Genomic DNA, 15072 nt, shown 5'->3' with positions numbered 1-15072 from the left:
ATCAATGGCAAGATTACAATGAAAAGTTATGCCTGTGTTGATTAACAATGGATCCTCCATTAAAATTAGATATAACCACTCACCTCCTCCCCCCTCCCCGTACAACAACCTCTACACAGGTCCCAGAGCATGCATAGAAAACTTTCCTATAAAGTGCGTTCTAAGCTATTACCTGTAGTGCATATGGCTGCAGTAAAGCCATATTATAGCCCTAAATGCTGTTCACACAGTAAAAGTGCATGCAACATGGAATGTTTCTATATCTAGTTCTAACTAGTGGGGAAAAAAATAACACTGTTACACCTTTTTATACTTGCAACCAGGTTGTTGAAGTATTACGGCTGTCTAAAATAACACTAAAGGGACACTTGGGGCAAAACTTTACCCTAATGTCATGCTGGTTGTCTATCAGAACCCCTATTGTTTCCCAGTGTTCTGCGCTATAACCCGATGTCTCGATCTGGACATTCCACGTTCTTCTTTTTCACTCTCTCTTGTTACGCGGAGTCTCTACACTTGACAGTCACACGAGTTAACAATAAAATTGTTAAAGAAATGATTAACCTCGGTGGCAGCAGCTCATCCTTATTACATTTGAAGGCGCTTTTTAATTTCGGGACTGTCCACACTTTTCATGTGCATTAGTTTCAGTTATCTATTTTGATGCCAATGAACTCCATAAATGTAATTTTGCATTATCTGCTTGAGAGCGCAGCATGCTTTTTTCATTCACTAATATGTGTCAACTGTTCAATTGATTGTATAGGAGTTGTGTGAAAAGCACATTAAATCGAGTTTTTCCACTTGGCACGTTTGGTTCACTGTAGTTTTTGAAGAAGAGAAGGAGAAAAGGAGCATGGTCAGAATACAGCAAAGATTTCTAGTCTGTACTATTTCTATGTAGTGTATGGTTATAGCATACAACAGGTATGCTGTTTTACACAATACTTAATGCATTTTAAGAGATATACTGTATAGATATATTTTTATTTAACATCGACATTTCATATGTTAACTAGTTTCTCTTATATATGGCTGTAATTCCATACCACTCCAAAATTACAAATTCAAGCATGCTGAATTTGCGTTAGCTATATGTCCTTATGCCAAGCAATTGCCTTAAAGGGAATGTACCATCAGGCCCGGGCTGAAGCAGTGGAGGCGGGAGGAAACCCCCTATCCTCTGACAGTGCTCCATTAGAATCAATGGAGCTGTGTCATAGAGGGGCGGGGTATTCCTTCCACTGGGGGTGGGTCGACCTGCCTCCAGGGTTTCAACCCGGGCCTGATTGTACATTCTCTTTAAAAAAAAAACATTCCCCTCCAATCTTCAGATTTCTGTGCAGATTTGTAGATGAGTGGAAGTAGGCTTGAGTAAATCTACATAAAGATTGACTTAGTGTCACTGTCGTTAGAACTATTAAAATCTAAATCAACAGTAGATATGAAATGAAGCAAGTTTGCAATATACTTCCATTATTTTTAGTTATTGTTATGTTGTAAAACAAAGCTGAACTTACCAGAAATCCAGGTCCAGTCTCCTGATGGCAGATTTTCTGGTTGAAAAAAACAGATTAAACGCAGGAATTCCAGCCAGTACAGAGAGTCACAGCTCAATGTGTTCATCAGTCACATGACTGTCTTCTCTCTGTGAGTGCTCAGATCTGGAATACACTGGATTTCCTGAAAAAAGTCAGAAAACAAAGTGCCGTGTTCTCCATGATAACTAAAAATAAAAATGTATGCAATTTTTGTGATTTTGAAAGCTATAATGACAGTGACACTTTAGGCTGGGTTCACACTACGTATATTTCAGTCAGTATTGTGGTCCTCATATTGCAACCAAAACCAGGAGTGGATTGAAAACCCAGAAAGGATCTGTTCACACAATGTTGAAATCGAGTGGATGGCCGCCATATAACAGTAAATAACTGCCATTATTTCAATATAACAGCCGTTGTTTTAAAATAACAGCAAATATTTGCCATTAAATGGCGGCCATCCACTCAATTTCAACATTGTGTGAACAGAGCCTTTCTGTGTTTTTAATCCACTCCTGGTTTTGGTTGCAATATGAGGACCACAATACTGACTGAAATATACGTAGTGTGAACCCAGCCTTTATCTGATCTGAAGAAATTGGCCTTTGATTACTTAAGTTTGGTGAAGACTCTACACTGTCTCATTTCAGACTTTGGGGGAAATTGTAAAACTCTGAAAACAGAACTACTTTTACAAAAGTGAAAGCATCGACGGTCACTACTTCGATTTCAGTGGAAGGGCTAAGCTGTAGCTAGAGAGCCCTGGCTGCAGCTTCTCTCCCAGAACAAAGGAGTCGGGCGGCAATTACCCGACCCTTATCTCCATTAACATCATTTGTCAGTGGTCGGTTGGGAGAGCCCCATACACCTAACGCTGATGGCCGAACCCTATGCAAACAGTGGGTACGCCCAAAAAGTATAAAGTGTATAAGTAGAGCCTAAACAATTTTCTTGGGTTTAGTCTCCTTCTCCTGGGGCCACCTCTCCCACTATGCACACAATTCTCCTGGAGAGGGGAGTTCCTGCATAGGTTCCTACCACTTCGTACTAAAGGGGATGGGACCAACCAAGACCCCTCCTCCCAAGCCCCCCCCCCTCCATAGCTGCCCTTTGCTTTGCCTCTGCAATACATACACCCTTAAAAACTGGATGATTTTATCATCAGAAGCAAATCTTTTATATTTAAAATATCTTTAGCTACAACATTTTTTTTTTAATTTACTGAAATGAATTGTGAAACAATTAACCCTAATGTGTTGCATCCTACATAACAGAAGTTTCTTGTTTTATTGGATAAAATTAATTTTCTGTTCTTTAAATCTTAATAGGTTTGAACTGCTGAATGTTGGGATTGAATTAACATGCCGTTATTTCATTAACGTTTCTTTGTCTTTTTGGGGCTTCTTAGGATGTTTTGTTTAGGATATATAATAAATATATTGGGGAACTTCTTCTCAACGAAACTCTTAAATTACCCAGTGCGACTATGGTCATTGGTTGTGTGGTTACAATAATTCTCGCAGCGATAGTAGTTGACATGTAACATATAATTCTGGCAATTTTAGCATTCAAAAGAGTATTTAAAAAAAAAAAAAAGTGAGTATACCACCCTTCCCCCGTTATTGCTATATAAATGTATAGTCTATATAACTGTAGCCATGGCTTTATGTGGAATCTTTATGTGATATTTATATATGTGCCTGGAACTTATAAGTACCTGCAGATCTGTAATGCCAAGCTCTAGGCCATCTGTTTGCTACTGTATGGCACCTTTGTGTTCTCTTACTGAACTAGTGGATCCAGATCACGCACCTGCACATCCAATGCATGGTCTTTGAAATCCCCAGGTAAGTAGAACTAGAAAGCAAACATAGAAAGCAAATCAGTGGACTACATAGTCCGTTATTTAAACAGATTAAAATTCATCTACTATGTTGTATATGAAGATTTAGAGTCCTGGTCTTCAATGTCTCCTTATCTCCAGAATATTTGGGCTAATATACATTTTTATAGGTGCTGTACTATGGCATTGTATATAGCCCAGCCATGTGAATAGGCAATAAAGCTGTGCAAACCATTGCAGTCTGGAAGTATTGAGGTGTGTGTGTGTGTGTGTGTATGTGTGTGTGTGTGGGGGGGGGGGGGGGAGGAATCTGTCATCATTACTTTGCTTCCCGAACCACATATCATCTGGGTGGTCCCTGGTGGCTTTCTGCTGGTCTTGACTGATATATCTCTTCTCAAACAACAGAGCAATATTGATCAATAATGACTGGTGGGGTGAAGAGAAGCCATCCAGGACTGCCCCAGTAACTCATTATTCAGCCAGCATAAGTGCCCTTTAATACCAGTCCCAATTTTGCACAAGTGTCCTGTGAACCTCTCAGTGAAAGAGGTGAAGTTTATGCCAAATGACAATAAAAGGAATTGTATTACATGAATTGGAGGCAGGACTTAAAATTTGACCATATTGGGAAGTACATTGGTATGTCAATGGCCTCAGGATACAATAGTTTAAACATAGAATGTTCCTTTCTGGACCATCCTAATTTGAGGATACAATGCTATAGACAGTCAGGATCTGCAGCACATGTGCATAACTAGATGATCGCCCAATAAAAATGGCCATGTTACTGGTAAACCCGCAGTATTCTTGAAGTGCATGCAGTGATTGGTTGTTCTGTATCTTTTCTATACAGTACAGTGTGATACTACATGTCCTGTGCTGCTGTGCGTGTCTAGTATCTCCTCTATACAGTATAGTGTGATACTACATGTCCTGTACTGCTGTGTATGTCTGGTATCTCCTCTATACAGTACAGTGTGATATTATATGTCCTGTACTCCTGTGTGTCTAGTATCTCCTCTATACAGTACAGTGTGATACTACATGTCCTGTGCTGCTGTGTGTGTCTAGTATCTCCTCTATACAGTACAGTGTGATACTACATGTCCTGTACTGCTGTGTGTCTAGTATCTCCTCTATACAGTATAGTGTGATACTACATGTCCTGTACTGCTGTGTATGTCTGGTATCTCCTCTATACAGTACAGTGTGATACTACATGTCCTGTACTCCTGTGTGTCTAGTATCTCCTCTTTACAGTATAGTGTGATACTTCATGTCCTGTACTGCTGTCTGTATCTCCTCTATACAGTACAGTGTGATACTACATTTCCTGTGCTGCTGTGTGTGTCTAGTATCTCCTCTATACAGTATAGTGTGATACTACATGTCCTGTACTGTTGTGTGTCTAGTATCTCCTCTATATAGTATAGTGTGATACTACATGTCCTGGATGTGCCAGGATGAGTTGCTGCTTTGGGCACCATGTGAGGGAAGCTTTATTTTATTTTTCTGGGACCCTGTGTGATCCATACAAGTCCCTGAAAGTTCTCCAGTTTTCTACATAGAAAGTAATTTACAATTTTAAGTAGTTTTTTTCTGACTGTTGTATATAAGGACTTGCTTTAACCATTTTTTGGGGGTGCCAATTTGGTGTCTTCAGAACAAATTACCAGTTTTCCATAGATGTATGGACTCAACGTACAATGGTTTCAACATACATTGGTCCTTTCAGAACCAACTAATGCTGTATGTTGAGGGACCACCGTATGGAGAGAGAGAGAGAGAGATTCTCCTGGTATTTTCAGCATTCAGTAGCCTAGAACTGGTCACCCAGTATTCAGTAGCATTTCATGACTGCATTACTTCAGCTCTTTACATATAAATATATATAAATATATTTCAAATACATAAAAAAATGCCCACTATCCACTCCAATATCCTTTTAGGCGAGTATAAAAAACACCATTTGAAGTAAGATTTTTCTGTCCATGAAAAAGCACCTATAATGGTGCCATTACGAGCATTGAAACCTCCCATAATCCTATAGCCATAGGTGTGCTCTTTTGTAAACGTAGAATTGAGTTGAAGCCTTTTTTGCCGTATAAGATACAAGGACTTGTTGTGCTGTAGTTTAAAACCTTTTACGAGGAAAGAATGTGGCTTCTCGAGCTAATGCTGCGTACTTCTACCAGCGGGAGGATAAGCTGGAGAATGTGAAGTGCAGCCCTGTTCTCTTGAACTCCCTGATCCTCGGCGATCTCATATGCATTCTATATTACATCTCGTTCTACAGCTCGGGCTACAGATAAAGCATTACTCTTATAAAGTGTTTTCCATCTCCATCATAAGATGGTTTGACTTCTTACCACCGAGGACTAATGTTTTCAGTGTCATATAGCCTGTGTTATCTATACACCATGGACAGGTTTCACATATATGATGCTTTTACCATGAATAATGAAAACTCTATTTCATTGGCGGTGTACATACACTTGTCTCCTTTTACTCTCGGCTCCATGATTTTACATGGCTCCAAATCCACAGCAGGTTAAAGACCATGTGAAGCTGAACAGAATTCTTTTAGAATTTTGTGGGGAAAAAAGGCAATTTAATAAATTTCATTGTATTATTGTCTTAGGAGTCCATCAGGCGGTCTTATTAGTGATAGGCTACAATGTAGGGGGAGTTGAAAAAAAAAAAAAAAAAAAAAGCTATATAGAGCTCCCCCTAGTGATGGTTGACAGAACAGACTTCCAAGAACTCTGCAGGGAGATTTTTCTAGACATCTTTGAGAACTAAAGGGAGTTTTACACTGTTCGATTATTAGTGAGGAGGGTTGCTAAGCATTCAGGTTATAATCGGCCCGTGTAAAAGTGTCGGCGATCAGCTCAGGGGAGGGAAAACACAGCTCTTTAGGCTGGGTTCACACTACATTTTTGCAATCCGCTTTTTTCATTGAATAAAAAAAAACTTTGTGTGCATCCGTTTTGTATCCGTTTTTCCATTGACTTCCATTATAAGAAATAAATGGTCAAAATGGACCAAACCAAAATGGACACAAAATGAGGTCGACTACATTTTTGTGTATGTTAAAAAAAAAAAAAATCTGTTCTTTTTTTTTTTTTTTTTTTTTAATGGAAGTCAATGGAAAAACGAATCAAAACTGATGCACACAAATGCATCTTTTTTTTTTTGAGTTTTCACCATTTTTTTTTTTGCAAAAAAAATGGATTAAAAAAAAAGATTGCAAAAACGTAGTGTGAACCCAGCTTTAGCTGTTCGCTTCTTTTGCGTGGGTGTTAAAATAATTATTTACTGGGCAGACATCTCACTGTGTAAACAGGGGACATGCGGCCGATAGCAACAATTTAATTTCAATGGCTGCACAAACTATACAGAGATCGCCCAATCTTGCTGAATGCCACTCATTTGTGGCAGTGGATGGCCGAAGATTGGTCCTGATCTCCAGATCTTCCGTGGACGCCGCTGCTCCAATCGTTTTGTCTCTTCATGGATTCCCAGACAGACTTAATAATATGATCAGGGCTCTGTGGGGCCATATCATCACTTCTCTTTATTCTTTAAGCTGAAAATACTACTTAATGGCATCGGCTGTACGCTTGGGGTTGTTGTCCTGGTCTAGAATAAAAATGTTGGGCCAGACAACAACTTTAAAGCGAAGCAGCACTTTCTTTTTCACCTCCCTCTAAATGTTTCACAGTTCTGTACATCCGAGTACCTCCCAAGTGTATGATCATGCTGCACTGCTTATTAAAAGCATAGTGTGTACACAGCACAGTGTGAGCGCCCCCTAGAGATGTGACGAGCTCTAGGCCTTGTATGAAAAGGAAGCAGGAGGATTTAATGCTCTTATATGACACAGTCTATGAAGAGGGCAGTAGAAAAGCTAGGTGTGGATTTAAATAGTTGTCCTGTTGGTTGTCAGTGAAGACTTCCTGCCATGTCGTGTGGTTACAGCAATAACTAAATAAATAAAAGTCTGGAGTAGGATCCATGTTCAATTTGCGGCTTCTGTTTTCCCAGCTCTAATGAGAGACATGAATTGTTCTGTACAGGGTTTACTGCTCCATGGGCTCATGTGTCCTCATTGCACCGCGACCCGCTGGCTCGGTCGCTTGCTTTTAGTCTATTGTGATTCCCCTGTTATTGTTTCTCCTCCTCAGTAATCTGAGGACATCGTTTCTTGTACTCGTGTGTTGTCTTTGAAGTACAATCTGGCAGTTTAAAAGCAGGGTATCCACATTGTGTCAGCAAACAATGCACTATCTGCTACAATTCCTTGCGTTGGCGATCATCCAGACAAGTGTAAACTTTATTATCCGATCTATGAACCTGCTCTGACTTTTTTTTTTTTTATTATTATTTCTGGTGTGAAATTTGAGAACTTTTTGATTATGTAATTTATTATTAGTATTAGTGTTATAAGTAGAAGTAGTTATTTTGAAACTGTCAACAAGCAGCAGCTGAGGGATCTTTTTTTAGATTCTGTGCATCTTTTTAGTACTTTAATAATTTATATGTATGGACCAATCTGCAAATAGTTCCTCACAGATTAAAATCTGCCATGTCAGAACTTTTTTGGAAATTCACTAAGGCCACGTTCACACACCTGTAGGGCAGTCCGCGGCCCGCACTACGAATGTGCATCCGTAGTGCTCCGTGCTTAACGTACTGATGGTGTGAAAGGGGCCATTGGATAACATTGGTTTCATGTTCTGTCCGCAATTGCGTGCCTGCAATTGCGGACATAAAGACAGATGTGTAAATTAGGCCTAAGAGCCTGAGAATCGAATACGTTGCTACAGCTGACTGCTCCATGTTTCCTCTGCAGTAGTTTTGATATGTCTTCCCTTCTTGTATCAGTTGCCCATAGTGACTCCAGTAAAAGAACTGTCTTTTAAAGGGGTACTCCAGAAAAAAAAATCATATCACCTGGTGTCAGAAAGATATACTGTACAAATCAATTAATAATTTCTGTTTAAAAATATCAAGCCTTCAAGCCTTCAAGTACTTATCGCTGATGTATGTCCTGCAAGAATTGGTGTATTCTTTCCAGTCTGACACAGTGCTCTCTGCTGCCAACTCTGTCTATGTCAGTAAGTGTCCAGAGCAGGAGAGGTTTTCTATGGGGATTTGCTGCTGCTCTGGACAGTTCCTACCATGGACAGAGGTGGCAGCAAAGAACACTGTGACAGACTGGAATGAATTCACCACTTCCTACAGGACATACAGCAGATAATAAGTACTGGAAAACTTGAGAATTTTTTTTTTTTAAATAGAAGTAATTTAGAAATCTGTATAACTTTCTGACTTCAGTTGATTTAAATAAAAAATTCCTCTGGCGTACCCCTTTAAGGTATATTCTTGATGATGTCCAAACATAGTAAAGTCCCTAATTGATCTACCTTTAAACTAAATCTATTTCATTCACATTGCTACTGTATGTCCTGTAATACAGTCAATTGCTCCCTGTTATCTGCCATTTCAGCCTGTTTAGCCACTGACTATAGTGTTCTTTAATGAGGCTATTAATAGGGGGTTCAGGATGATCTCTGGCCCTCGGCCACCACTATGTTACCTCCAGATCAGAGACGCTCCATGATGTTTGCCGACATGTATGTGAATGTTAGCAGCTCTCTGACGTGTCCTTGTCTTATATTTCCGCAGGTGTATACGGACCTGAGAACTGGGTGATGACCAGCATGGACTGTAAAGGCCTTCACCAATCCCCCATAGACATAGTGGATTACACTGCCAACATTAGAGACGAGTTCCAGGAGCTGCTGCTGGACGGTTTCGAGAACGAGTCTTCTAACAAGACGTGGATGAAAAACACCGGCAAAACAGGTGACACTTCTCCGACTGATTCCCTGAACTTCCGATGAATAATTGATGAAAAAATTGTGTATATATGCGTGAGGCTTACAAGCAATTTATAACCTCTGCTTAGTAAGGTGTTCCCTGAGAGAGCTACCAGCGGAGACATTATAATGTATATTTATGGACTCAACATAATAAATTATTCTTGGAAGTTTTTTTTTTTTTCCCCACTTGTAGAGAATTTGTTACATTTACCAAGAGAATTCAGCCCATGTGAAACTTCTGACATAAGATATATTAATATTATTATATATTAATAGCAGAGATCTATATACCCTGCATAAAGATTAGACCCATGCCACACGCTCTCTTAGGCTCAGCTCACATTTCTTTAGTACTTCAGAGGCACGCCTCGGCAGACTGTCAGAACGGAGCATCTCAATGTACAGACGGCAGTCCCATTGAGTTTAATGGACCGAACATAGCCAGCTAGTAACTACATTCGGTCCATTGCTTGAGCATATACTTTTTTTTTTTTTTTGGGAGACAGAAAAGCGTGGTCTGCTCTGATTTTGAGCCTTGCAAAATGACATTGTACATTGGGGAAATAGACCGAATGTAGTCACTAGCTGTGTTCGGACCGTTAAACTCAATTGGCCCGCTGCCGCTACACTTATACATCAGCAAGCTGTCTGATAAGAATGTAGACCTCCAGTGTACCGGAGAAACAAGATGTGAACAGAGCCCTACTAAGTTAAAGGGCGACTCGAGCGAATTTTATTTTTCTTTACAAATCTCTGGCACTTTCTGGTACCAGTTGACTTCAATTTACTTCTGTTCAAAAATCTCCAGTCTTCCATTACTTATCAGCTGCTGTATATCATAGACATGTAGGACATACAGCAGCTAATAAGTCCTGTAAGACTTGAGATTTTTTTAATGGAAGTAAATAACAAATCTATATAACTTTCTGAAACAAGCCAATTTGAAGAAAAAAAATTTCGCTGGGCAACCCCCTTTAATTTGGAAGTTACACCTTAAGCTTATAAATATGATTTATTTTGCCAATTTTTTTATGTGATCCTGTACTAGGAGTCCCCATACACATAGAGTGTAACGGCACCTTTTATAGTTTCAGTGGCTGCAATGCAAGTAAAAATATCTTTAATCGTCAAAAAGGCGTGACCTAGGCACATAAGTGCCCTGAATTGCAAAGCTTCTCCTCACTTGCTTCAGTCTCTCAGCCCCTTCCAGCTATGAGTGACAGCCAGGCCTCAGGAAGGCAAGCCAAGCATCATTGAAATTAATGTGCACACACACTGCAAGGTGTGGATAGGGGTCTATGAGCCCTTCCTGTGACTCAAAGCTGGGGATGGTGAAAAAAGTGCAGACTCTTCAGACAGGCGATTTTAAGCAATTTTTCCTTCCATTGCAACCACAGACCTAAAATATAAAGTAACCTGTTACTTTATATGTAATTCTGGTTATGCGGCTGTTACTCACCTGCTGCAGTCCCCACTGCTCACCACTTCTTTTGCGTTTCTTGACACAAGGAAGTGCCCGATTTAGCCAGACATTGTCTGAGAAGGGTCACAGCTGTGGCCTGGGGACTCTTTGCAGGGACAGGCTTCATTATAAGTCTATGTGTGGTATCCCACCACAGGTGTTTCCTGTTCTTACACCTCTCTCAAAAGCCTGTACTTTAAAGTGTCAGTGTTGGTGAGGTATTACTTAGGTTTTACCATTAGATGTCACTAGTATATGTATTGTTTCCTAAGTATTGCACAGCTGTGGTGTCTAAAGGGTTATTGTCTTTGTGATCTGCGCACCAATGAGAGCTTTTTCTCTACCTATCTCTATTCTTCTCTTTTCCTTGCACTCTCTTCCCACCCACTCACAGCTCACGTTACAGATGCTGTAGGAAGTTGTCACACGGGGAGTGGAAGTGTAGCCACACCTTAGTGAATCTTATTTTGGATTCTGTAGAGGACAGACGCAAACAAGAACGCCCCCTACAGCAGTCATGCTGGGCCCTGGCCTATACCAGGGCCCCTGTTACGGGACTCACACAACTAGTCCAGTCTAAGGAGTGATATTGGACGGCAGCATATGGAGACAGACACTTGTTTCTTGAAAGCAGCACTTCTACACACTATGCAGTGCTGAACGCACACTTAAAGAGGACAAGTCGGGGATAATTTTAGCCCACGTCATGAACAAGTTTAAAAGTGCAGGACAGTATCCTGAAGAAATAGGAACTGATCCAGATAGAGCAAAGTATCTAGAAGCCTACGTACTCTCTTGCAGCGTGGGATTCACCAGGAAATCTTGGCCACTCTGCTCGTCCCAGGTAACAAGGTCTGTGGCTTGTGTCGCCCTCTAGGATGGGTCACCCAACACTGGTGGGCAGTAGGTGGTGCAAAGACCAAAGAGTCAAAACACTAGTATTCTCTCTACTCAAGTATTATACTTATTCTACTTCTCAAGTTCTGGCAGAGCACAGTACTACTTTGGGTTGGGACTCTTTCGACATCTCCTCTCTACTTCTATGAGCTTCTACCTCTTAACACGCAACTCAGTCAGTACGACTGTATTCCTTCTCAGCTCTCAGCACAGATCTGGTCACTGAGGTCTAAAGTAACTTATCAAGCGGAAACTTACTGTGTATCACTGTAAGTACTCTGGCAGTAAAGAAGAGTTTATTTATTTTAACTGGACTCTGTGATCTTTATCCAAGCAACTACATAGCCATTACATCTTCCTTGGGTCATCTCCCCTTTCTGTGGGTAGCAGTACCAATCGTCCGGGTGGGTCACAACCCCACTCCGGACCACCGTGATAAGTACCCAAGGGACCCCAAACAACCCGACAGGTTACGGACCACAGGGGAAAGGGTATAGCCAGCTCCACTAAAATTAAATCAGGTGTGCCATCATACCTGTGTGCCCAACCGGCACTGGCATCACAACAGTATAACACCTGGCTGAGCTATATCCCGACCAACCACTACTGCAGTGGAGTCATACGTCACCATCTGGCAAGTGATCGCTCATCCATCATACTAGTGGAGCAACACCACATATGAGCCCGTCTATCACACAGATTTTGCCGCTGATAAGGCTAGTCTCACACTGTTCCTTGCACATTTCGGTCATGCTATGCTCCAATACATACCAAATACTCATTCAGTGGAAGTATGTGAAATGCCTTGCGACTTATAATTTCAAAGTACACCAGAAAAAGAAATTGGTTTTCCAAATGAAATATATTGTAAATTCAGCACACTGTTTAGCTTCATTGAACAGGGCAGTTCTGCAACCAAAAACCCCTAGATAATGCACCATCAAAATAGCAGAAACTTGAGGCTACCATTGAATTTCTTAGGGAAAAAAAGCCATGTGCTGGTACTCTAACACAAAATAAAAGCTATTATTTTGTAGTAGTTGTAGTGGGGGACATCTGCTGGTCACAATCATGTACTACACCCCATCCAGCAACCATAGTGAGGAGGTTCAGCATAATATTTTAGTCTATATTTTAGCATTTAATTAATTAAATCATCTAATGCGTTTTTACATTAAGTGTTAGATATAGCCAGATATATCCAGAACAGAGGGACATTAACTTTGTTCTATTGAGTGGTTACAGAACTGTGCTACAAGGAGCTTCAATGCTTGGCTACCATCTATTCTCACAGATTGCCTTTGTCCATAGACCCCATTATTCACTTACATCTGCCACATAAATCACGGCTCGCCTATCTGTGAGTAATGGAATGCTAGAATTTTTATTTAATATACAACTAAACAAAATGATCTGGATCAAAGCCACAGTGTCTATAAATTCTCTGAATCCTCTGAATCCTGTGTTTTAATATGCTGGCTTCTTGGCTTGGCACCCAGACATGGTATCATTCCAAGGCCCCTGACATCTTTGCTTGGTCATGATGGACTGTGCTCTGATTAACTCATGGTATATGTGACGGACAAGTCATCTAGACATCTGGTCACGTACTGTCCTCTGCTTCATGCATTGAATATGCACGCTAGAAGATGCAGATCTACACTACAGGGGTATAACCAACAACTAGGGAGTGCCAGCTAATTCTATTGTTCTCTATTCTGTCCTTTTCTTCTCTCCCTTTTCAGAAAACATGCATGCTTGCTCAGTTGAGCTGGGTGTGCATGTGTATAGTACAATCAAGAGAAATAGCTGCTGTCTGTGTAAGCATTTGGCTGGTAGATATGTGCAGTTAAGTGTATGGCAGCTTAAAGTGTCCCTGTTTTAAAAACATTTAATATAATGTAAAAAAAAAAAAAAAAAAAAAGTTTTGATCTATTGGGGTCTGGATGTGCAGGCCCCCGCCATTTTTTTTTTTTTTTTTTGGGGGGGGGGGCGGAATACTTTAAGAGGTGGGAAAGTAATTGTAAATGACAACCAGAATGTCATGTGTTGCTATTTCTAGAATCCCCTGAGACTGTTTCCTGGAGTGGTGGCAACCTTAAAGGGGTAATCAAGTTCTACAAAAACATGGCCACTTTCTTGCAAACAGCGCCACTCTTGTCTCCAGTTTGGGTGCAGGTTTTGTAAGTTGGTTCTGTTGAAGTGATTAGAGCTTAGAGGGGTTATCCAGCGCTACAAAAACATGGCCACCGTTGCCCCACTCTTTCTCTAGTTCCAGTTTGGCTTGCAATTAAAGGGGTTATCCAGTGCTACAAAAACATGGCCACTTTTGCCCCACTGTTGTCTCCTGTTCAGGTGTGGTTTGCAATTAAGCTCCATTTACTTCAATGTAACGGAGTTTTAAACCACACCCAAACTGTAGACAAGAGTGGTGCGGAAGTGGCCATGTTTTTGTAGCATTGGATAACCCCTTTAATTACAAACCACACCTGAACTGGAAACAAGAGTTGTGTTGTCTCTGAAAGAAAGTGGACATATTTTTGTGGCAATGGATCACCCCTTTAACCGTTCTTAACTAAGAAAATTGCTGGTCTCTGCTTCTGTCCGTCTTTGTTTCCGGATGCCTCTTTAATTTCTTGGAATTCCAGTTATTAGGAGAACGGGGGGGGGATTATTCCCCACCTTAATAAACACATGAGGTTGGGGGGGGGAGGCAGCATGCACCCACTTATATCTAACAGACCATAACCTCAGGTGACAGTTTCCCTTTAATCCAGATCTAATGTTTAGGATGAGCAGAGTCGAACCAAATTTAAATAAGGCGGCTCGGGATGGCGTCCACACTGCTAACACCTCGGCCTCGATAAAGCGGTGTGGACAGATATACCTGGAACACTTAGCGTGGAAACAAAATCCTGTAACCCAGGCTATTAGCAGAACATTTCAGACTGTAAATCCTTCCAGAGGTTCTTTAAATTATTTATCTTGCTACAAGTAAAATGACCTCCAAGGGTACGATTAATCACTTACAGCTAATGAAGTATTTATACAATGCTATTAAATCCCCATTGTGCCTTCCAAGTTATCAGATATACAGCGCAGCCCGCAGCCTCTCCAGAAACAATGACTTCACATTCAATGCAAATATTTGAATTCACCTTCATTTTTGGGGTCATGGAAGTGTGTTTTTTTTTTTTTTTAGTCAAAACAGAAGTTAATTTTTATTTTCCGCGAGGAGGAATTTCTCTCTCCTAATTGTGCGCTGTGTAAATAGTAACGGCACTAAATGCTTTAAATTATTCATTTGCGCGCTGCAACGTTATTGTTGCTCTTTGTGAAACTTTCATCATGGGAGCGGCCTATGTGAATGTAAAAATACTTGTAGAGCCGTCCAGCGCCTCCTCCAGACTTGCAGTACAAGGACAGCACTGTCGAAAC

The 15072-nt window shown here is 40.7% G+C and overlaps 1 protein-coding gene across 3 annotated transcripts in view; it reads left to right on the top strand.

The window, feature by feature from the left end:
* Nucleotides 1-15072, top strand: part of PTPRG (protein tyrosine phosphatase receptor type G) — a 403269-nt gene that overhangs the window by 177972 nt on the left and 210225 nt on the right. For all 3 annotated transcript variants that reach the window (XM_069966943.1, XM_069966945.1, XM_069966944.1), the window contains exon 3: nucleotides 9079-9258. In XM_069966943.1, the coding sequence (XP_069823044.1) occupies nucleotides 9079-9258 (180 nt within the window). The remainder of the gene's footprint in view (nucleotides 1-9078; nucleotides 9259-15072) is intronic.

The sequence above is a fragment of the Dendropsophus ebraccatus genome, chromosome 4, assembly GCF_027789765.1.
Source record: "Dendropsophus ebraccatus isolate aDenEbr1 chromosome 4, aDenEbr1.pat, whole genome shotgun sequence".
In the NCBI taxonomy this organism is placed as follows: domain Eukaryota; kingdom Metazoa; phylum Chordata; class Amphibia; order Anura; family Hylidae; genus Dendropsophus; species Dendropsophus ebraccatus.
The sequence above is the reverse complement of the archived record's forward strand: the minus strand, read 5'-3'. Positions and strand labels throughout refer to the sequence as shown.